General features: G+C 41.5%; 1 protein-coding gene across 4 annotated transcripts in view; it reads right to left on the bottom strand.

Annotated features, from left to right (window-relative positions):
- The window catches only part of pam (peptidylglycine alpha-amidating monooxygenase), a 189,749-nt gene that overhangs the window by 14,567 nt on the left and 150,263 nt on the right, over positions 1-24,919 (bottom strand). For all 4 annotated transcript variants that reach the window (XM_063068606.1, XM_063068608.1, XM_063068609.1 and 1 more), the window contains 5 exons: positions 17,385-17,514; positions 15,458-15,574; positions 7,317-7,389; positions 5,562-5,766; positions 793-1,002 (listed from right to left, as the gene is read on the bottom strand). In XM_063068606.1, the coding sequence (XP_062924676.1) occupies positions 793-1,002; positions 5,562-5,766; positions 7,317-7,389; positions 15,458-15,574; positions 17,385-17,514 (735 nt within the window). The remainder of the gene's footprint in view (positions 1-792; positions 1,003-5,561; positions 5,767-7,316; positions 7,390-15,457; positions 15,575-17,384; positions 17,515-24,919) is intronic.

Genomic DNA, 24,919 nt, shown 5'->3' with positions numbered 1-24,919 from the left:
TTTCAGGATGTATATTGTATACATTTCTCTGACATTAAATTGGACCTCTGAGCCTTTGAAGTGTGGGGCTTTTTTCACCCAGAGGGAAGCTGAAATCTGAAACACACTGTCTGAGGTCCTCTCGCAGCATTTAAGTAGAATTTAGAAGAGCACTTGGAAGAATAAAGCATAGAGGGCTAGGGGCTGGGGAGCTACAAAAACGAAATTAGTATACTGTACATGGGTACCTGATGGCCTTTGATGGGTCAAATAGCCTTTTCCATGTTGTGCAATCCTCTGATTATTACTCTTAGGCTATTTAGAGAAAGCTGTAAGTTTGGACTGTACAATGAATAAAGTGAGTAAATACTGATAATTTGCCAGGCTCAATAGACTTTTCATCTTATTTATAATATTAGGCAATAAACTTGGACAGCTATTGTCATGCAATTATTTGGCTATTTTTCTTCCTGTTTGGAGCCATTATATTAAAGTACTTCAAATAGAAGAACCTTTAAAAAAGAGAAAGTGGGATAGGATAAGAGTGTGGATGGGTGGAGGAGGGGGTACTGGGCAGAAGGATTGGGAAAGACAAAAGAGCCTTGCTCTGTAGTGGAACATCAGCTTGGTACATAAATAAGACCTATTAAAATGTTACATTTCAGAAACTTTTTTTTACATTTTATTTAACTGCTGGATATTCCACTTTTAGGACAGAAATGGGCAGTTTTATTAGTTAATTGAATTTTAAATGTTTTCACAGATGTACATCCACTGTAGAATCTTGAAAGGGATTATAATTTCCAGTGTTACCATTGTCAGATGTGTAAGATACTGCGAACAGTCGCTCTCCAAATTCAGGATGATGAATTTCGCGAACGAATTCTCCAGATTGTGCAATAAAACACTGGATTCGCCCGTTCTCTCTATCAGCCACACACAGCTGGCCCAATACCGGCACAAATGCCAAACTATGTGGAATGAAGAATTGACCTGGTTTAGGAATCTCTGATGGTGAGCTTTCTGCAAGATAAAAATTTACGTTTTATAGTTTCAAATTTACTGCAACATTAAGAAAGTCTTAACAATAAATTTGACAGGTTTAAAGCAGCAACATCATACTGCTGTTCCACAACACTGAGAGCATCTCTGATTATAATAGCTTTAACTACTTAAACTGCTGATCTGCAATTTACTGTCAACCTTTATAAAGAAATCAGTCTGCCAAAATATCACATATAAAATAGTTCATAGAAACATAGAAAATAGGTGCAGGAGTAGGCCATTCGGCCCTTCGAGCCTGCACCGCCATTTATTATGATCATGGCTGATCATCCAACTCAGAACCCGGCCCCAGCCTTCCCTCCATACCCCCTGACCCCCGTAGCCACAAGGGCCATATCTAACTCCCTCTTAAATATAGCCAATGAACTGGCCTCAACAGTTTCCTGTGGCAGAGAATTCCACAGATTCACCACTCTCTGTGTGAAGAAGTTTTTCCTAATCTTGGTCCTAAAAGGCTTCCCCTCTATCCTCAAACTGTGACCCCTCGTTCTGGACTTCCCCAACATCGGGAACAATCTTCCTGCATCTAGCCTGTCCAATCCCTTTAGGATCTTATACGTTTCAATCAGATCCCCCCTCAATCTTCTAAATTCCAACGAGTACAAGCCCAATTCATCCAGTCTTTCTTCATATGAAAGTCCTGCCATCCCAGGAATCAATCTGGTGAACCTTCTTTGTACTCCCTCTACGGCAAAGATGTCTTTCCTCAGATTAGGGGACCAAAACTGCACACAATACTCCAGGTGTGGTCTCACCAAGGCCTTGTACAACTGCAGTAGTACCTCCCTGCTCCTGTACTCAAATCCTCTCGCTATAAATGCCAGCATACCATTCGCCTTTTTCACCGCCTGCTGTACCTGCATGCCCACTTTCAATGACTGGTGTATAATGACACCCAGGTCTCATTGCACCTCCCCTTTTCCTAATCGGCCACCATTCAGATAATAATCTGTTTTCCTATTTTTGCCACCAAAGTGGATAACTTCACACTTATCCACATTAAATTGCATCTGCCATGAATTTGCCCACTCACCCAACCTATTCATCATGTATATTAGTTAGTATGTTTCTAGATTTCTGTACAACTATAAAAAAAAGCCCAAACAATCATCTTACAAAACGCCAGTCACAATACACATGGAATGATGTACAATGCTATATTCATTGTGATTTAGTGTTATGACCAAACCCAAGCAATAATTTCACAAGCCATTATCGGTCAACTCATATATATCATCAAAAGAAAAGATATCATCAGATTTACGTGCCACAACTACTTAAATCATTGCTATACTGCTAACAAGGTGATAGGGCGAGTCATTTACCCATAGAAGCACAGAGCAGAGTTGCAATATTTGGATATCACAAGTCATTCTACCCAATAACTGAAGAGCATAAGGGTAAGTTTATTTTAATATTTCAATTAAAATGTCAAAATAGTGTCAAAGCAGTTTTAAAAAAAACTTAAAAGTTCCTAAAAAGATCAGGTAATTATTTGCAAACTCGATCCTTGGTCTGTGTCACTCAGTGCATAATGTACTTTCTCTAATTAGATGGGTGAGAGTGAGAATATCTGGGTTGATGGTGGCATGCTCTATTGCAGTGGCCTCTACAAGATCAACAAAAGGTGTTATTTTCCTTTTTAAACATTTTTTTTCAATCACAGGACCTTGCTGGACTTAAGAACTTAAAGTACTGCGGGTCTACCCCATCATCAAGTTGCTCGTTGGCGGAGAAACTGAAGGAGCTGGACTTCATGTTGATCCTGCTGCTGCCTGCATCAGAAATGCATCCGAGGAGTTGGTGCGTGAAGGTGGTGCAATCTAACACTGAGTCATCATCTTGGTCACTTTTCTTTTTGGACATCATTAATGTGGAATGCCACAAGTCTGATTCACTGATTTATCGGCAGACAGCAGGGAACAATGTGGTCTCATTCGTAGAGGACCAGGCCTCAAGCCGCAGTGTCGCCTGTTTACAGCCACCCAGGAGAGAAGTGTCGGAGTCGGTGCACTCCACCTGGAGCTGGCCTGGCGACAAGCTGGAGTTAATGCTGCCCCAGTGTTCACTCAGCAGAAGACAAACTGTATAAAGTTCGATTGCAGGCTGCTGCAGCATTTATGGATCTTTTTTTGTGTGCGATTGTATTCTACTGGTGTGCTTTGTGCTGTATGTGACTATGTACTGTGCACCTTGCACCTTGGCCTGAGAGTAACACTGTTCCGTTTGGCTGTATTCGTGAATGTTCATGTATGGTTGAATGACAATTAAACTTGAACTTGATTTGTACTCCAGCTCAATGAGTTAACTGATACAAAGCATTCTGAACCCATTTCTCTCATCTCCCTAAAGAACAGGTGAGGTGATGTGGTCTGTCTTCACCTAATCTTTTTGATTTCTGTGCTATTTTATCACAGCATTGAGACAAAAACTCAGGGGATGTATTTTTCATCCCAGTGGTTGTAATATGTGAAAGATAAAAAGAATTCAAAATCTCAAACCCAATCCAACCTACCTGTGACTTAATCTAATATGGTTGTGTCAGTCTACCTATGTTTTTATAAGGAATCTTCTGTTTGCGTCTAATTTCACTGGATTTTTATTATTAATTTCTACAAGCTGGGAAATCTAGCAGGAAAGGCTATGCAGGAATTCCCGTGAGAATATAGGACAGCATGGTAGTGTAGCAGTTAGCGTAATGCTAGTACCGTGCCAACGACCTGGGTTCAATTCCACCACTGTCTGTACAGAGTTTGTACGTTTTCTTCTGGATGCTCCAGTTTTCTCTGACGTTCCAAAAACGTATGGGTTAGTTGATTAAATGGTCACACAAGTATAATTGGATGGCGCAGGCTCATTGGGCTGGTTGGAGCTGTTACCGTGACACATCTCTAAATAATAAAACAAATAATTGTGTTTATGGGACTGCTGGTGAACCAGGAGGAACAGCAGTGTTTTCATCAGGCCCCATAAGCTTTCTTCCTTTTTGTACCCTCAACCTCCAGGTCTATCAGGCAAGCATTTTGGCAGGAAAATTGCTTCAAAATTTACAGCTGTAAACTTCAATGTTATTTGACCAGAAATACACCTACATTCCCCTCCTTCAGCACTCTGCACTGCCCCTTTACCACACTCTTCATCGTCTCAAGCAGGGATTAGATTATTCTTACCATTTTTAAAGTGGGGTGCTAATTTATATAGAAGGTATTAAATTGTTGGTAGACTTGCACTCTGATCTGGTGAAATTAATCTGCCATTAAACAGTGGTATATGGATTGGACACTGTTAGCTACAACACAAGATTTTATCTAAAAAGTGGTGATGGGAAGATGCCTCTTCTGCAGTTGTTAAAATGCTAAAATTGAATATTCAAATCCCATCATGGCAATGGTGAAACTGAAAATTGAAAGCCTGGTTACATGTAGTAGCATGATTACTCGAGTCAACTATGGTTCTCCTCGGGGTGTCAATGGATTCCTTTAATGGAGAACACCTGTGCATAACTTTGTCCACATGGGGAGGCTGCCACCACACCATCCTTGACAGATCGAGGTCAGGATCCACTGGCGGGGAATGCTAAACGACTGGGGACCTCTGCCTTCAGTGCCGTGGTGATGTGTAATCATCTTCCGCTAACTCCACCGCTGAGGTCTTGATGGGATTGCTCTTTGTCTGGAACCACCTCCTTGACTTCACTACCATGGGTGATCCTACCAGGAACGAAGTGCCAAATGACTAAACTCCAGACGGCATTGCTCTTGGGATCGCAGGAACTTCTAAGCCCCTCCACCATAGCAGGATGATGATCCTCAGAGGAGGATTATAAGTGACATATAAAAACACCCCCTCTATCTCTCACACACACACCCCCTCTGTCACTGTGGACATCTGTGCTTAACCCATCCTATTCATTTCTGTCAACAGATATACACTCTGTGACCACTGAGATCTAAGAGGTACCAAATAAAGTAGACAGTGAGTATATTTCTGAATGCTCGTGGTCTCCTTCTGCTGTAACCCATCCACTTCGAGGTGTGTTGCGTTGTTCACTCACAGATGCTCTTCCATCACCACTGTTGTAACACGTGATTATTTGAGTTACTGTCACCTTCCTGTTAGCTTGAACCATTCTGGCCATTCTCCTCCAACCTCTCTCATTAACTGCCACACACTGGACGTTTTCTGTTTTTCGAACCGTTCTCTGTAAACTCTAGAGACTGTTGTGCGGGGAAGTCCCAGTTTCTGAGATACTCAAACCATCCTGTCTGGTACCAACAATCATTTCACAAGCAAAGTCATTTCTTCCCCATTCTATATTTGGTCTGAGCAACAACTGAACTTCTTGACCATGTCTGCATGCTTTTATGCACTGAGTTACTGTACACGATTGGTTGGTGTACCTAATAAAGTGGCCACTGAGTATATAATTTCTCCTCCATTGTATTTTCAATATTTTCCAAAATCTAAATCGTGTCTTTAAAAACAGGTAATTTTAAAATTCTCAAGAAACACAATACCTTCTCCCCACTGCATGATGAACTTTCCTTCCGGAGAAAACTGCATAATCCTGCTGTTGCAGTAGCCATCAGACACGTAGAAATTACCACTGACTGGATCAACTGCCACATCAGTGGGCTTACAGAAATGAGAACTGTCACTTCCTGGCTGAAAGGCTTGGCCGAGAGCTAACAAAATGTCACCGCTGCTTCCCAGTTTGTAAACCTAATTTGGGAAAAGAAAATAACAACAGCACAGTCATAACTGTAAGCATTTTGCAAAACATGCACTTGATTTCAATTTTACATTAAAAAGAAAAATAGGCCTAAAAATTCAAGTGCAGATGGTCACAGCAGATTTTGTTGAGGGCCCCCTGGTGTAGCTTAAGTACCTCCTTAGGCCCAGAGTCCTGGAAAAAAAGGAGCAAGAATGGGATATAAAGGGATTCTGCAGATTCTGGAATTATTCAGCAACATGGACAAAATGCTAGAGAAACTCAGCAGGTCAGGCAGCATCTATGGAGGGACACAAACAGTCGACGTTTCAGGTTGAGACCTTTCATCAAGACCTGATGAAGGATCTCAAGCTGAAACATCAACTATTTCCCCCATTTCCCTCGATACAAGCTGCCTGATCACTTCCCCCCGCCGCCCCCAAGTTCTGTGTGCTCTCTAGAATAGGACTTATCATCTGGAGTTCAACTTTATGCTGTCCTATTACAGTTACTTCTCCTGGGACAACTTGGTTTAATTCTTAGCCCTACTCCCTTCCATCTCGTCACCCAACTCCACATGGAGCACTGTGTGGTAAATCTAACTTTAGAGGACTTCATTATCATACGACTGACAATGGCAAAGATATAGCTGGCTTCTTAAGTCAACTGAGATAGCCATTACTAGACGTTTACCTGGTGCACATGTTCCCCGCCACTTTGTTGGTTGGGCAAAGGAGGTTGTGTTCAAATTCCATTGAATGTGATTTCTTTGCAGTGCTGAATACAAGACTTAGAAGTCTGGTAAATGTGAAATAATTTTAAGAACATAGACTAGTACAGCACAGTACTAGTAGACTAGTTCAGCCCACCAAGTAGTTCCAACCTATATAAATATGCTCCATGATCATTTTTACCCCTCTCTCCTACATAGTCCACAAACCCTCCATTGTTCTTTCATCCATGTGCCTATCCAAGAGTCTCTTAAACTTCCCTTATGTATTAGCCTCTAACACCACCCCTGGCAGTGTATTCCAGGCACTGCCACTCTCTGTGTAAAACTCCTCTGACATCTCCCCAAAACTTTCCTCCACTCACCTTCAAAGGATGTTCTCTGGCATTAGCCATTGCTACTTTGTGAAAAAGGCACAGGTTGATCACTCTTTCTTTCCACTTACAATCTTATACCGCTTTATCAAGTCACCTCTTATCCTCTTTGGCTCCTAAGAAAAAAAAAGCCCTACTCGCCCACCGTTCTCTAGTCCACACAGTATTGTGGTAAATCTCATCTGCACTCTTTCTAAAGCATCCATATTCTTCATAATGAGGTGCCCAGAACTGAACACAGTACTCCATGTGCGATCTAACTAGACCTTTATAGAGCTGCAACATTACCTCACGACTCTTAAACTCAGTCCCCCAACTACCAGAGGCCAACACAACGTTCGCCTTCTTAACAATCCTTCCAACTTGCACAACAGCTTTGAGAGATCCAGACTTTAACTGCATTCGTTCAAAAAGATTATAAAAAGGAAATTGTGACCTCACCAGCATGTGTACCTACCTGATGAAGTGCCACATCAGTTACCCAGAAGTTGTCATTTTTGTCTGTGCTTATACCATGTGGTAGATAGAATCTGCAATGGGAAGTGAATATTTTTAGCTTGATCAGTTTCAATAAAAATCAGCACACTTGCAATCATCATTTCAGTATACAATCTGTAGCGTCATGGCATAGCACATCTCTCACACTTCCGTTATGATTAAGCCTATTTCCTACAGAAGGATATCATCTATCCTGGACTAGTCTGGCCTATGTATAACTCTAGACCCACCAAAGTGATGAACTGTTAAATGCCTTTGAAATGGGTCAATAAGCACCTCAGCTATCACCGCTACATGAAAATGGACAAAGAATAAAATTGAATGTTCTAACAGGCATTAACTTTGACAAACAACAGGAATTCTGCAGATGCTGGAAATTCAAGCAACACACATCAAAGTTGCTGGTGAATGCAGCAGGCCAGGCAGCATCTCTAGGAAGAGGTACAGTCGACGTTTCAGGCCGAGACCCTTCGTCAGGACTAACTGAAGGAAGAGTTAGTAAGAGATTTGAAAGTGGGAGGGGGAAGGGAGATCCAAAATGATAGGAGAAGACAGGAGGGGGAAGGATGGAGCCAAGAGCTGGACAGTTGATTGGCAAAAGGGATATGAGAGGATCATGGGACAGGAGGCCCAGGGAGAAAGAAAAGGGAGAGGGGGGAAGCCCAGAGGATGGGCAAGGGGTATAGTGAGAGGGACAGAGGGAGAAAAAGAATGTGTATATATAAATAAATAACAGGTGGGGTACGAGGGGGAGGTGGGGCATTAGCGGAAGTTTGAGAAGTCAATGTTCATGCCATCAGGTTGGAAGCTACCCAGACGGAATATAAAGTGTTGTTCCTCCAACCTGAGTGTGGCTTCATCTTTACAGTAGAGGAGGCCGTGGACTCTGTCCCTCTCACTATACCCCTTGCCCATCCTCTGGGTTGTTTTCCCCCCTCTCCCTTTTCTTTCTCCCTAGGCCTCTCGTCCCATGATCTTCTCAACTCCCTTTTGCCAATCACCTGTCCAACTCTTGGCTACGTCCCTCCCCCTCCTGCCTTCTCCTATCATTTCAGATCTGATAGAGGGTTACAACATATCTCTGTGAGAGGCACAGATAGAATAGCCAGACAAAATCTTTTTCCAAGGGTTCAAACATCTATTACAAGCAACAGATACCAAAGTTGCTGGTGAACGCAGCAGGCCAGGCAGCACCTCTACGAAGAGGTACAGTCGACGTTTCGGGCCGAGACCCTTCATCAGGACTAACTGAAGGAAGAGTTAGTAAGAGATTTGAAAGTGGGAGGGGGAAGGGGAGATCCAAAATGATAGGAGAAGACAGGAGGGGGAGGGATGGAGCCAAGAGCTGGACAGGTGATTGGCAAAGGGGATATGAGAGGATCATGGGACAGGAGGCCCAGGGAGAAAGACAGGGGGGGGGGAACCAGAGGATGGGCAAGGGGTATAGTCAGAGGGACAGAGGGAGAAAAAGGAGAGTGAGAGAAAGAATGTGTGTATAAACATAAATAATGGATGGAGTACGACGGGGAGGTGGGGCATTAGCGGAAGTTAGAGAGGTCGATGTTCATGCCATCAGGTTGGAGGCTACCCAGATGGAATATAAGGTGTTGTTCCTCCAACCTGAGTGTGGATTCATCTTTACAGTAGAGGAGGCTGTGGATAGACATGTCAGAATGGGAATGGGATGTGGAATTAAAATGTGTGGCCACTGGGAGAACCTGCTTTCTCTGGCGGACAGAGCGTAGGTGTTCAGCAAAACGATCTCCCAGTCTGCGTCGGGTCTCGCCAATATATAGAAGGCCACATCGTGAGTAGCCTCCAACCTGATGGCATGAACATCGACTTCTCTAACTTCCGCTAATGCCCCACCTCCCCGTCGTACCCCATCCGTTACTTATTTTTATACACACATTCTTTCTCTCACTCTCCTTTTTCTCCCTTTATCCCTCTGACTATACCCCTTGCCCATCCTCTGGGTTCCCCCCCGCCTTGTCTTTCTCCCTGGGCCTCCTGTCCCATGATCCTCTCGTATCCCTTTTGCCAATCACCTGTCCAGCTCTTGGCTCCATCCCTCCCCCTCCTGTCTTCTCCTATCATTTTGGATCACCCCCTCCCCCTCCCACTTTCAAATCTCTTACTCACTCTTCCTTCAGTTAGTCCTGACGAAGGGTCTCGGCCTGAAATGTCGACTGTACCTCTTCCTAGATTAACTTTGGCACCAAATTTGGATAAAAGCAGCCTCGTTCCCAGTCCATTTAAACTTGAAGAGTATTTCGCCTTACAAACGCAGATTGGTGCCTAAATTGGGAGAGCTGACAGAGACTACAAAACAACAGTCATTCTCACTGAATCATACACTGTGTGCCAAGGTATCTTCATAACAATCCTTGGATCTGCAGGATAGACACTAAAGGTGGAGCCACAGTAGTGCACAGGTTGGATGGAAAAACTACACGAGTCCTCAAGGTCAACACCAGAGACAATCATATTTCATGGCAAACATAGGAAAGGAACTCCCACCTTAATTATCATCTACTGCCCTCTCTCAACTGATAAATCAGTGTTCCTCCAGGTCGAACAACACTGAGAAGAACCACTGATGTAGTGAGTATACTTTGGATGTGGGCTGCAATATCAATCACCAGGCGGAGCACAGTTTCACTGAATCGGCCGAGTCTTAAGGATAAAGCTGCCACATTTGTTAGCAAAAAATTATGGAACCAACTCAAGGCAGACACCTGATTAACTTGGTCCTTACCGTTCTAACATTGCAGATGCAAGTGTCTATAATAGCAGTGGTAGAAGTCATCACTAACAGTTCTTGTCCAATGTCGTTTTGATACCAAGGACGACTGCTCTGTGTCCTCTCACACTACAATTGTGTTGAATGGGATAGACTCGAGATCTGGCAGCTCAAAGCTGGGCATTCTAGTGGAGCAGTAAAATATTTGAAGAAACGTGCAGTACTACAACCGGCAGGCTTATGGCAAAGCTCATCCCTTACTCTTCCATTACGATCAAGACAAAGGATTAAGCGTGGTTCAATAGGAAGTACAGAAGCATGTTAGATATAGTGCCAGGCACTTCAAGAAATGAGGTAGCCAATTTGGTGATGATGCAGTTCTAGCCTATCATACTTCACAGCAAAGATGGCTTTTGACAGATAGAAAATGCAATCCAACAACCCATGGATCACAACCATGGTATGAAGGCCTACATCACCAAACTATTAACTCTTCACCACCATCCAGGGTCTCAAATACTACTTCCAGGTGAAATAGCCTACTTCTTTTGAGCTTAGTGTTCTCCATTGTTCCCACAATCTAGTTTCCTTTGCACTGGAGAAATCAATTTCAGGTTGGGTGATCATTTTGCAGAATCTGTATGTCCTGGTTGCACGAATGACACAAAGTTCACTGTTTAGCCCGGATAACATTCCCACTCAGACTTCTCTACCTTTAGTCCCTTACACTGTTCCAATGAAACCCAGCATTCTCAAGAACAGAATCTCATCTTCTGACTAGGGACCTCACAACCCTCAGGACTCAATGTTCAAAGTTCAAAGTACAAAGCTAATTATCAAAGTACAATATACCACCAGGCATTCACAGTCACAATCATCATCATCTGCCATGTCGTATGACATCGTCATTATGTGCCATGTCGTATGACATCATCATGTGTCATGTCGTACGACTTGGGCAGTCATGGTCTCACAATCATGATTGTTCTTGGCAGGTTTTTCTACAGAAGTGGTATGCCATTGCCTTCTTCTGGGCAGTGTCTTTACAAACCAGGTGACCCCAGCCATTATCTATACTCTTCAGAGACTGTCTGCCTGGTGTCAGTGCTCACATAACCAAGAACAGTTGATATGCACCAGCTCTTCATATAACCATCCACTACACGCTCTCATGGCTTCACGAGACCCTGATCCGGGGCGGCGGGGGCTAAGCAGGTGCTACACCTTGCCCAAGGGTGACCTGCAGGCTAGTGGAAGGAAGGAGCGCCTTACTCCTCCTTTGGTAGAGATGCATCTCCACCCCACCACCCATTCACAGTCGAACAAAGAATTACAATAGAATTAATGAAAAATACACAAAAAAAGATGAACAAACAACTAATGTGCAAAAGAGGACAAGCTGTGCAAGTACAATAAATAAATAAACAGATAAATAAATAAATACTGCAGCCTTACAGTCCTTGAAAGTGAGTCCATAGTTTGTGGAATCAGTTCAATGTTGGGGTGAGTGAAATTTTCCACATTGATTCAGGAGCCTGGTTGAAGGTTGATAACTGTTTCTAAATCTGGTGGTGTGGGCAATGAATTTAATTCAACAAATTCAGCTAATCAGATTTTCCGCTTGTATTAAATCTGGCAACCTCTGGTGAAAGGCCATCGCCTTGTAATGTAGGCTCCTATTTTCTTTCACCATTTACAATGATTTTTCTCTATTTTCGTTTATCTTCTATGCATTGTGCCAGAGGATCAGAGGTGGTGACATGAGTGCAGACACATTCATCCAAGGGACACCAGGCAAGGTCATTTGATTCCAAACAATTGGTTTATTGATCCTTACAGAATGTCTCTCTGGTGCTTCCTGATCCCTCCCATCTCCCTTTCCCTTTTCCCAACTTAAGACTCCCCTTGCCCCGACCCCTTCCCATTCTCAGTCAACAATAGAGACCCATATCAGAATCAAATTCATTACTCATGTCATGAAATTTGTTTTCTTTGCGGCAGCACTACAGTGCAATACATAACATGAACTCAGTACTGTGCAAACGTCTTAGGCACCCTAGCTATATATATATATATATATATATATGTGCCTAAGACTTGCACAGTACTGTAAAGTAATTACATGGTTGGATCCTTTAGGAATTGAGTGGGTTTGATATTGTTGTGTAAGCAATTTACATTTTGAAAATCATATGACACATTTGACAGGCCAATTATTTGTTTAATGCCTGTTACTGCCATAGACTTACATGTTTGTAATGACAGATTTAAATTCTGATTTACTTAAGTACAAGATTAAAAATGAGAAAATAAATATCCGCACCGTTACTGAAAGTCAGCATTTGAGTTAAAATGCCAACTGCAGTTGAGCAATAAAACATCTGGTTGCAAATAACTGGATGAAATACATCAGAAATAAGGCCAAAATTCAAATTGTTGAGCACTTGTTTCTCATTAGGAGAAGGTTCCTACAAGTATTTTCCTCACTTGTACCCCTTTTTCCACATGAAGGATGATGCCGTTTGGTGTAGAAACCCTGGGTTAACGAGAAGGATCTCTAACTGTAGCCTCTTTTCCAGTGCCTCAGTGGTCATCTTACACTTGAGCACATAGCTGCTCCTTGCACAGGGTCTATAGCTGGAGTAACAGTGGTCAAGCTCCCAGGTCTTGCTGGTGGTGCCATGTCAATCATTCCATCATGGACATAAGCCTCCCCACCAAAGAGGACACCTTCAAAAGGTGGTGCCTCAAGTAGGACTCAATAAGGACCCTCAACTCCCAGCACGTGCCCTCTTCTCATTACTACCATCAGGGAGGAGGTACACGAGCCTGAAGAGAGACACACAACATTTGAGGAAGAACTTCTTCCCCATGAGCATAAAACTTTGAAACTCTCCATGAATCCATAAACCTATTCCTCTTTTGCATTAGTTTTTTTTTTAAAGCCAGAGAGTGGTAGTAGAGGCTTGCCTCTCTGACCGGAGGCCTACGACTAGTGGTGTGCCGCAGAGATCAGTGCTGGGTCTGTTGTTTGTCATCTATATCAACGATCTGGATGATAATGGGGTAAACTGGATCAGCATATTTGTGGATGACACAAAGATTGGGGGTATAGTGGACAATAAGGAAGACTATTAAAGCTTGTAGTGGGATCTGGATCAGCTGGAAAATTGGACTGAAAGATGACGGATGGAATTTAATACAGACAAGTGCAAGGTGTTGCACTTCAGTAGGACCAACCAGGGCAGACCTGAGTTATAAGGAAAGATTGAATAGGTTGGGACTTTATTCCTTGGAACATTGAAGATTGAGGGGAGATTTGATAGAGGTATACGAAATTATGAGGGGTACAGATAGGGTAAATGCAAGCAGATTTTTTCCATTGTGGTTGGGTGGGACTACAACTAGAGGTCATGGGTTCAAGGTTAAAGGTAAAAGTTTAAGGGAAGCATGAGGGAAAACTTCACTCAGAGGGTCGTGAGAGTGTGGAATGAGCTGCCAGCGTAAGTGGTGCATGTGAGCGCGATTTCAATGTTCTTTCTTTCTTTTTAAATCTTTTTATTGAGTAAGTATACAAAAAAGGTAAGCCATATAAACATTAATACAATGTTAAAGTATAATAAAATTCCAAAAGATAACAATACCAAAAAGAAAATACTACAAACAATGTAATTTAAGCATAAGAAACCAAGATAACATAATAGTATACTAGATTTTATATATATTAATGGAAAAAAAGAAAAAAAAAACCCCCAAAAAAAAACCTACCGTGCAACTAACTAAAAGCAAAGCAAAGCAATGGGCTAACTTGAAACCAAACAGAGTTAAACTTAAAATCACGTCCTCAATCCCGACCTCCATTAAAACAGTGAAAAAAAAAACAAGAAGGGTAAATATTACATTAAATGAAAATATCGAATAAAAGGTCCCCAAATCTGTTCAAATTTAAATGAAGAATCATAAAGGTTACTTCTAATTTTCTCCAAATTCAAACATAAAATCGTCTGAGAAAACCAAAAAAAGGTAGTTGGAGCATTAAGCTCTTTCCAATGTTGTAAAATACATCTTTTCGCCATTAAAGTAAGAAATGCAATCATTCTACGGGCTGAAGGGGAAAGATTACTAGAAATTTTAGGTAGTCCAAAGATAGCAGTAATAGGGTGAGGAGAGATATCTATATTTAATACCTTAGAAATAATATTGAAAATATCTCTCCAAAAAGTTTCCAAAGTAGGGCAAGACCAAAACATATGAGTTAAAGAGGCTATCTGCCCCGAACATCTATCACAGAAAGGATTAATATGCGAGTAAAAACGCTCTAACTTATCTTTGGACATATGTGCTCTATGCACCACTTTAAATTGAATTAGGGAATGTTTAGCACAAATAGAGGAAGTATTAACTAATTGTAAAATCTGCCCCCAATCATCCACAGAAATGGTAAGCCCCAATTCCTGTTCCCAATCTACCCTAATCTTATCAAATGGAGGATTTCAATGTTTAAGAGAAGTTTGGATAGGTACACGGATGGAGGGCTATGGTCCCGGTGCAGGTCGATGGAAGTAGGCAGTTTAAATGGTTTGGCATGGACTTAATGGGCTGAAGGGCCTGCTTCTGTGCTGTACTTTTCTATAACTCTAATTATAACTTTTCTTATGTATTGTGCTGTACTGTAGCCACAAACCAAACATCACAACACATCAGTGATAGTAAACATGATTTTGATTCTGAGACAGAACAAGCTACAAGCACCTAAATGTAGCACCCTGCCCTCAAACCACATGAAAGCCTTCTGATAAGCTGCGATGTCAGAAGGCATTTTTGTTGCTTCCAATTATTTTGCATGATCAAAGACATCAAGAAACAGTTGAAAATATGTATATAACTCACATTTGAAATGAAAAATAGAAAAAAGTGTCCCTTAATACAATTTGAACTGATGTTTATTATTAAAAGCATTAATAATTTATGAATACCACAGCCTTGGTGGTGGTTTAGAGACCGAGCAAGCACACAGAAATCCCAAACGTCCTCAGAGCTGCAGTGCAGCTGGTTGGCAGTTCTCTACAGAAACCCCAGCTTGCTGTCAGTGCACTGGGTCCATCATTTTTTGCATTTTCGTCCAAATGAAAAAGAATTCCAACATCTTAGACTAAACTGTTTACAGATGACAAATTAGTAACGTCAATTTAAAGCTGTGAAAGAACACATTCTTGGAAGGGCAAAAGGTTATGAATTTGAACACACGATATTTGAGATGCATTTTCAAAACTGTAGTTTTCAAAAGCCTTTCAAATGTGCTTTATTAGATGCAAACACTTAACAAAAGAATAGCTTAGAATATTAATCTTACTTACATATTTGCTCCCACAGCATTCAGCACTTCTGCACTGGCAGGATCCAAAGTGAGGATAGTGTTGTACAGAATTGGACCAATACCCTGGGCCTGGTAGATATGCTTTTGATCAAAAGAGCTAGTGGAAACAGAAAAACTAAGTAATTTATTAGCATTACCAGTGTCACACCCCAATTGACCATATTTCATGAGATATCTAATCCTCAATAATACGAATGGACACATGGTAGTGTAGCGGTTCGCACTATCACTTTGCAGGGCCAGTGATCACTGATCGGAGATCAGTTGCCATCGCTGTCTGAAAGGAGTCTGCAGGTTCTCCCTGTGTCTGTGTGCATTTTCTCTGGGTTCTCCATCTTCTCCCACATTCCAATGATTAACAGTTAGGGTTATTGAGTTGTGGGAAGCGTGGGGACACTTGCAGGCTGCACAATACTTGCACTGTGTCGGTCAACGATCCAACAAGATTGTAGGCTTCAATGTTTTGACGTCCGTATGACAAATAAAGCTAATCTTTTATTTAATTAACATAAAAATCCCAGGCACTTGAGCAGCATGCATTGCTGATGAAGACAAATCTTTTTAGTGCTTTAATGTAGCGTGACATTTTCCCACTCACATATGGGAAATGCCATCTCAACAAACTATCTAAATAAAACCTGCAAAGTTAGTGATGTCCAGCAAAAACCGGGTGAAGTGATAAGTAAATACAGGTGTCAGAATTTTTGAGTCCTTAGATCCAGAATTTATATAAATGCATCAACAAAATAGAAGAATGGTCATAAAAGATATATTAGTGGGAATGTTCACCTCTCTCTGATGGACACAGAACCTGATCCCAAACTTGCTACAACCGTATGCACCTCCGGCTGAACTTAAGTGAATTTGGGATTGGCCATGAGCCTGCAGTGGACAAGCAAGTTTCATTACTTAAACTCAGCTCCTTCAACAACCCACTGGGTCTGCCAAGTCTCAGGAACTCTGGAAAAAGATGAGAGACTGGAGCAGTTTTCAAATACCTGGTAGGCCAAAGGGAGCAGAAGTCAAACATGTAATCTCTCAAGCAATTACCAATGTGATACTAACCATAATCTTCTGCAGGGGTTCCCAGCACTTTTTATACCATGGACCCTTACCATTAACCGAGGGGTCTATTGACCCCAGTTGGGAACCCCTGTTCTAACCATACTTCCCACATACTGTCAACTCTTTTTTTTAATGTGACAGAATCTCCTCTTCCTTATATACCCATATTTCACAATTCCTGGCCTATCTTCCCGCCCATTGGTCCCAGTAAATACCAAGTACATTAGTGGCAAAGCAACATCACCAGTTCATTGCAAGTAAAATAGGAAGAAGTTTACACTTGACTTCAAACGTCTGGGTCAGTAGTGTATTCTCTATTGGTGAATTCAAATTTCCAGCCTTTACCTAAGAGACGGCACTAAGTTAAAAACTCAGAGATCCAGGAAATGGGGAATAAGACAAATTGGAGTACTCTTCCAAAAAGCCAGCAAGACCCTAAAATACCAAATGACCTCCAGCTGTGCTGGGACTGTTCTATTACTTTGACAATTACTTTGGGGAACAAACCAGGGAAAATACTGAATAGGATGAACAGTATACAATAGCCTTGAGAAGGATGCAGCCAATTGAGTGGGAGGATAGACAGCCAAGATGATTTAAAGTTTTGATAAATTGCAGTGGAACAGAAGTGGGCAACATTTTAAAACTGAATGCAAGAGTTCTTGGTGGCCATTTGTGTAAAGAGTGTTTTCTTTTGTATAAAGAAAAGGTGTTCAGAAAGCAGTCCAGATGGTATTTATTTTCCTTACAATTCCAGCATTTGATGGTTGTTAAAACATATTCCAACAGGTTCTCAACACACTGAAGTATTAAATTATAGAGAAACAGACAAACTCACTCACTTTTCATCCCACACATGGTTTCCTCGATGAAAAAGTACAAGATTATTTCTGGAATCCAGAGCAAGTCCAGAAACTTGGCCCAATTTCAGTTTCCCTCCGGGCCAGTTGACAACTTCCTCCATGTGTGTGACTACAAATTGAAATGAAAAATATCAGTAGCAATAATAATACAATTCAATATAATTCACCTTTTGTGTTTACTCTAGTATTACATTTAGCATATTAATGCAATTCTATGTGCTTCATCACCATACGTGAAACACAGGTATTTGTATGAGTATTTTTTAAAAAATATTAGAAACATGGCAAAACACTCAGTAATGTATTAATGAAAACATGTGAACTCCTTTAACAATTGAAAACCCAGCATTAAGTAAATAAAGTGTACTGGTTAGTAACTTTCCCTCTAATTTGTAATGACCTGTGTGCACAACAATCTTGTGCTGTGCAAACTTTTGCCCAGTGACAACAACACATGCACATTGAATAATTTCTTCAATAAAAATAGTATACTGTAAATAAGCCAGTTCTAAAAATCTGCATACAAATCATTGTAAACTCAATGTTGTCAACACCATCTGCATCAGAAACCGGAAAAGCAAATCTGATTGTGTCTGATTGTGAAACGTACTTAACATGCCAACTAGGTAGAGGGTGACAGCCTTTTGTGTGCAGTTTAAATTCTTTTGTGCGCTAGTAGCAAAAGATGTTTGTGCGCGCACACACCTTAGAGGGAACATTGCTGATTGGTTTAATTACCACGTCTGGTTACTGTTTTGAGACTTGTTTGCATCTACCCAGCAACCATCAAAAGTGGATCAGAGAAGCTAATCATTTACACTTGTGATTAAAATATGTTTAAAATGATATTTAACATTCCTCATAACCTTACCAGAGGTAGCCACCGAAATTTTCAGAGGCAACATCCCAATTGAAAGTACAGATGTGCCAACAGAAATCTCCAGAGCTATGGGATCAGAGGGGCCATCCTTGATTTTAGCAAGTGAGCAGGGGTTTTCACTAGTGACAGCTAGAAGCTAAGAAACTACCAGCCAAGATGGCTTGCCATATGTGGTAAACGCTATCCTTTATCGAGGAGCTGTAGGTGCCAGGGACACTTTTCCGACTGGTGACAATAATTCACAGATAATGGTGCCAGGTATAGATACACAGATACATACATATAATAGTACAGCACAGTACAGGCCCTTCGCCCCACATTGTTGTGTCGGCCCTCAAACCCTGACTCCCATATAACCCCCCCCACCTTAAATTTCTCCATATACCTGTCTAGTAGTCTCTTAAATTTCACCAATGTATCTGCCTCCACCACTGACTCAGGCAGTGTATTCCACGCACCAACCACTCTCTGAGTAAAAAACCTTCCCCTAATATCCCCTTGAACTTCCCATCCCTTACCTTAAAGCCATGTCCCCTTATATTGAGCAATGATGCCCTGGGGAAGAGGTGCTGGCTATCCACTCGATCTATTCCTCTTAATATCTTGTATACTCTTATCATATCTCCTCTCATTCTCCTTCTCTCCAAAGAGTAAAGCCCTAAATCTCTTAATCTCTGATCATAATGCATACTCCCTAAACCAGGCAGCATCCTGGTAAATCTCCTCTGTACCCTTTCCAATGCTTCCATATCCTTCCTATAGTGAGGCGACCAGAACTGGACACAGTACTCCAAGTGTGGCCTAACCAGAGTTTTATAGAGCTGCATCATTACCTCGCGACTCTTAAACTCTATCCCTCGACTTATGAAAGCTAACATCCCATAAGCTTTCTTAACTACCCTATCTATCTATGAGGCAACTTTCAGGGATTTGTGGACATGTACCCCCAGATCCCTCTGCTCCTCTACACTACCAAGTATCCTGCCATTTACTTTGTAATCTGCCTTGGAGTTTGCCCTTCCAAAGTGTACCACCTCACACTTCTCCGGGTTGAACTCCATCTGCCACTTCTCAGCCCACTTCTGCAACCTATCAATGTCTCTCTGCAATCTTCGACAATCCTCTACACTATACACAACAACACCAACCTTTGTGTCGTCTGCAAACTTGCCAACCCACCCTTCTACCCCCACATCCAGGTCGTTAATAAAAATCATGAAAAGTAGAGGTCCCAGAACCGATCCTTGTGGGACACCACTAGTCACAACCCTCCAATCCAAATATACTCCCTCCACCATGACCCTCTGTCTTCTGCAGGCAAGCCAATTCTGAATCCACCTGGCCAAGCTTCCTTGGATCCCATGCCTTCTGACTTTCTGAATAAGCCTACCGTGTGGAACCTTGTCAAATGCCTTACTAAAATCCATATAGATCACATCCACTGCACTACCCTCATCTATAGGCCTGGTCACCTCCTCAAAGAACTCTATCAAGAGATGACTCAAACTCCGCTCTGAAAGGTCAGTATTCTGTACACAGTGGATGTGTGAGCATGATGACAATAGTTGAAAAATTAATCTAATATTAAGTACACTGACATACATCTTTCCCAGGCACAATGGACAGAACATTTGACAAATGAATAATAGATTTTTAATATTTTAAATTGAATTTATTTTTCCAGAAAATCATCAAAACTGAGTTTCTATTACATCCTTTGCTGTGCCCTGTTCATTGTTAGTTCGGTATAGTGAGGTAGCAGTTAAGTCATTGAATTAGAAGATAGGGTTCTGATCATTGATCCAGGAACATGAATTTGAATCCCACAAAGGCGGCGAGTGATCTTAAAATAATTAAATCGTTCAAATCGGAAACTTAAAGCAATGTATAAGCTGGAGTTCCCAAGATTTCTCGGTGACCACATGCCTTTCCTTTGTGTGCACTCTGATGGTTAATGGCAAAAAGAATCGAAGGGACTTGAGTGGCACATCAGAGAGAGAATAAGAGGTAGAGTGATAGAAGGAGATCGGAAAAGGATTAATCCTTTGGGAGATGGTTTCCTTCTGTTAGAACCCTTAATGTTTTAATCATGGCCTGGTATGGAGGAACCACTGCAGAGGATCAGAAAAAGCAACAAAGGGTTTCAAGCTCAGCCACCTCCATCATGGACACTCGCCTCCCCAGCACTGAGGACACGTTCAAAATGTGATGTCTCCAAAAAAAGCAGCATCCATCACTAAGGACCCCCACATCCAGAATATGCCCGCTTCTCATTGCTACCATCAGGGAGTAATTACAGGAGCCTGAAGACACACACAATATTTTAGGAACAGCTCCTTCCTTCTGCCATCAGATTTTTGACCAGACAATCAACCAGCTCATGATCACTGCCTCACCACTTTCTCTCTCTTTTTGCACCACTTATTTAATGTTTTAATAGATGCATATTTCTTCTTGTAATTTATAGTTTTTTTATGTATTGTACTGCTGTTGCAAAACTCCAAATTTCACAACATATTTTTTGGAAGGTTTTCTGTAGTGTTGTTGAACAGAGCTTGGACACTTTAGTTAAGTAATGACTGAGTAATTACAATATTTGGCATTTGTTATAGCCATTCCAGCATTAGACATAGAAGACTGTCGGGACGATATCATGATTAAGTGCAGAGGTCTGCCAACAGAAATCTCCAGAGTGGATCATCCTTGACTTTAGTAATTGTGAGCAGGTGAAAGCTGGAAACTAAGAACCTGCCGGCCAAGACTGCTTGCCTTATGTGGCAAAGGCTATCCTTCGTCAAAAGCCAATGTCACTTTTCCAGCAGGTGCCTGCCATCCACATCATGTATAAAGGGGTGACTCCGATTCTGAGCAACACACACAAAATGTAGGAGGAACTCAGCAGTTTGGGCAACATCTGTGGAAATGGTCAACATTTTAGGCTGAGACCCTTCATCAGGACTGGAAAAGAAAAGGGAAGAAGCCAGAATAAGATGGTGGAAGGGAGGGGGGCATAGTACAAGTCAGAAGATGATAAGTGAAGCTATGTAGATGGGAGAGGGGGGATGAAGTGAGAAGCTGGGTGGTGATAGGCAGAAAAGGCAAAGGGCTGAAGAAAAAGAAATAAAATTGGAGAGCAGAGTGGACCATGGGATAAATGAAAGGAGGGGGGGCACCAGGGGAGGTGACAGGCAGGTGAGGAGTAGAGAAAGGGAAAAAGGAGAGCCAGAGTGGGAAATGGGGAAGGGGAAAGTTACCAGAAGTTAGAGATGTTGATGTTCATTCCTTTCCATAGACACTGCCTAACCAAAAGAGTTCCTTAAGCATTTTGTGTGCATTGCTCTGGATTTCCAGCATCTGCAGGGTCTCCTGTGTTAACTCAAACTCTGTACTGAAAAGTCACTCGCTTACAAGGTGGATGTGGGAACTTGGTGACAATAGTTGAACTAGTAATCTTGTCCTAATACTAAGCGCAATGTTTTTCCCCCAAGTCTAGAGGACAGATTGAAGAAGAGATTTGACCTCTGAATAATACTGATTTTTATTTGAAATTTAATTCATACTGTCAGGAAAATGCCCAAACTAATTTATCCTTCCCTGTGTCCTGTTCATTGTTAGTTTCTTTCAAGATAATTACTTAATAACAAACAATTTTTGATAGCATTTTGTAGTTGAAACATCTATTGGTTCTTATAGAAAAGTTAGTGTAAGGCTTCAACACATTATCCCATCTCCCTGCTGCACTATAATATTATCTAGCATATTCTGGGAGGACCAACTGATCAATAAATTAATAAATTATACTTCTTCAACAGCAAACAAAGTTCAAAGTAATTGGAAGCTTTTAAAATATTAATGTAGGTTTTAAACAAAGGCAATCAGGTAAGACACTTGCATTCTGACATGTCTTTATAGCTGCTTTGCTTTTTTGTCAAGGTGGCTGGTAAGCAAATTTCTAAGTTTGATCTTAAACAGATGCTAATGAAGATATTCTGAGGCAATGATAAAAATTGCACTGCTTTCCGCAAGGTATTCTAATGCAAATCTTTCATTTTAACTTGGCAGTCTGAAAATAATTAATTCCCAAATGATAAACTAGTACTGGAGATCTGAACTGAAGCAACTGGTAAAATCTGAGATTTAGTCTGATCTTTGCTGAGTTAGACAGTTTCAGCTGATGGCACTGCAAAGAGCTGTAAAAAGTTTATCTGAAGTGGCTGTGAGCTTTAATATAGGCATTAGTGTTTGAAGCAGAAATGCCTTTAAGATCATAGATGTGTACAGCCCCGAAATGGGCCTTTAACCCACCACATCCATTCTGGTGCTTCTTGTTCATTTACACTAATCCTGTTTGCCTGTATAGAGACCATACTCTTCTATGTCTTGCCTATTTAAGTGTCTGTCTAAATTAGCATGTAATAACAGGTTATAGATGGCTGATAGAGAAATGAAAAATGTATGAGAAACCTTAGCACACATAGGATTAAAATAATGGCTCATATGGCAACAAAAATCAAAGAAAATTTTTTGTTAGATGTCCTTGGCTGTGCTGTAATTGCCATAATCTATATTTTCTGAAAAGTGAACGGTGCTGATCATCTGACATTAAGCAGTAGATCAATTCTTTCCAGCACAAATATAGCCAACTGAAAATAAAAATGAAACACTTTTATGTACTGAATATGGCTGCTAAGGCTTCTGGTTTAAGATGGCGCTGGTGGAACACAGCGACTACTTGCCTGCAGCAAACAATTAACAGAAAACTACTAACTGCTTTATGAATCACACTCTTTCTGGTGAGCAATACTGTATTTGCAAACAATAGCTTGTACTTCCCTTTCGGAGTTGAGCTTTTGAACTGTCTGTGTGAGCTGGCATTTTTGCTGAGTGAGTTGAAGTCTCGAAGGAGCAGGATGGTTGCAGTGTGGTGTGTAAGGGCCAAATCAAGGTTGGGGGGGGGGGCAGGGCCCGAGAGCAGGGAATGAGCCAGTTTTTGGCCATTGTTGGAAGGAACTTGGAGGCAATTCGATGCAGCAGAAATGAGGCAAGGCAGGCTGGAGAGCAACGAAAGACCCAAGGTTTAATCTTTTTAAGTGCAAGGTTTAATTGGAAAGGTCAGGTATGTGCCAAGTTGAGATGACGAAGCCCAGGCCCAAGAGGTAACGCCTGGGCCTGGGGGTCCGTGGGCAGAGAATGACCTAAAGTTTGATCAATTTAAGCGCCAGGCCAAATTGGAAAGGTTGGGGAAGAGCCAAATCAAAGCTTTGGGGTCTGGGCCCAAGAGCATATTGAAGCAGGAGGGCCCAGGTTCAACAGTGAAAAACGACCTGATATTTGGACAATTTAAGAGCCAGGTCAGATTGAAAAGATTGGTGTATTGGCACTGGAGGTGAGGGATGGACCAGTGTTCAGATCGCTGCCTCGCAAGCTTTACTCATCTCTGCACTGAACTGAGGCTGTGGCCTGCAACTAATGGGCTCCTGGATCATCTGCAGTGGTGACCGGGTTCATGGCTATGGACTCACTTTTGTGTATTGCAGTTGTTTGCCTGTTTTTGTTGTTTGCATGACTTGTTTATTTTAGCACATTGGGTATTTGACAGTCTTCTTTTGTTTAATAGCTCTATTGGGCTTTTTTTTGTTTGTGGTTGTAAGGAAATACATCTCAATGTTGTATATTGTATACATACTTTGATAATACATTTATTTTGACTTTGATGTTAAAATCTGATTACTACATTTTACGAACATCTTTTTGCATTGTGATTTAAGTATTAATCCCAAACGCAGAACAGCAGCCCAATATCATCTGTATTCCTGTCAGGTTGAAGTGTCTATAGAAGTGGGATTTATAAATTGTAGCCTTTTTTTGTAATTTGATAATTACAATTAAAATTACATGATGTTCATTCCATGAAGTAGTAGTTAAACTAGAAATAACTTGTTTTGATATCGACATGTATTATCTTCCTGTTCTTGAAGCAAGCACATTAAGCAGCCAAGACAACTAAGCAGTACAATATTTAAGACCGTAAGATATAGGAGCAGAAGTAGGCCATTTGGCACATCAAGTCTGCTCCGGCATTCAATCATGGGCTGATCCAATTCTTCCGTCATCCCCACTCTCCTGCCTTCTCCCCATACCCTTTGATGCTCTGGCTAATGAAGAACCTATCTATCTCTGCCTTAAATGCACCCAATGATTTGGCCTCCACAGCCACTCGTAGCAACAAATTCCACAGATATACCACCCTCTTATGAAAGTAATTTCTCCGCATCTCTGTTCTAAATGGACGTCCTTCAATCCTGAAGTCGTGCCCTCTGTCCTAGACTCCCCTACCATGGGAAATAACTTTGCCATATCTAATCTGTTCAGGCCTTTTAACATTCAGAATGTTTCTATGAGATCCCCCCCTCGATTCTCCTGAACTCCAGGGAATACAGCCCAAAAGCTGCCAGACGTTCCTCATACGGTAACCCTTTCATTCCTGGAATCATTTCATCAACCAGCATCTCTCCCTATTACCCAAAGAGGCATGATATTCTTCTGTTTAAGATCTGGCAGATCCAGATGAGTTCAGAAGGCCATTTGCTTTCAATGTGAAGAAAAGGCAAATAAAGTACTCTCCATTTAGATA

This window comes from Mobula hypostoma, chromosome 16, assembly GCF_963921235.1.
Source record: "Mobula hypostoma chromosome 16, sMobHyp1.1, whole genome shotgun sequence".
In the NCBI taxonomy this organism is placed as follows: domain Eukaryota; kingdom Metazoa; phylum Chordata; class Chondrichthyes; order Myliobatiformes; family Myliobatidae; genus Mobula; species Mobula hypostoma.
The sequence above is the reverse complement of the archived record's forward strand: the minus strand, read 5'-3'. Positions and strand labels throughout refer to the sequence as shown.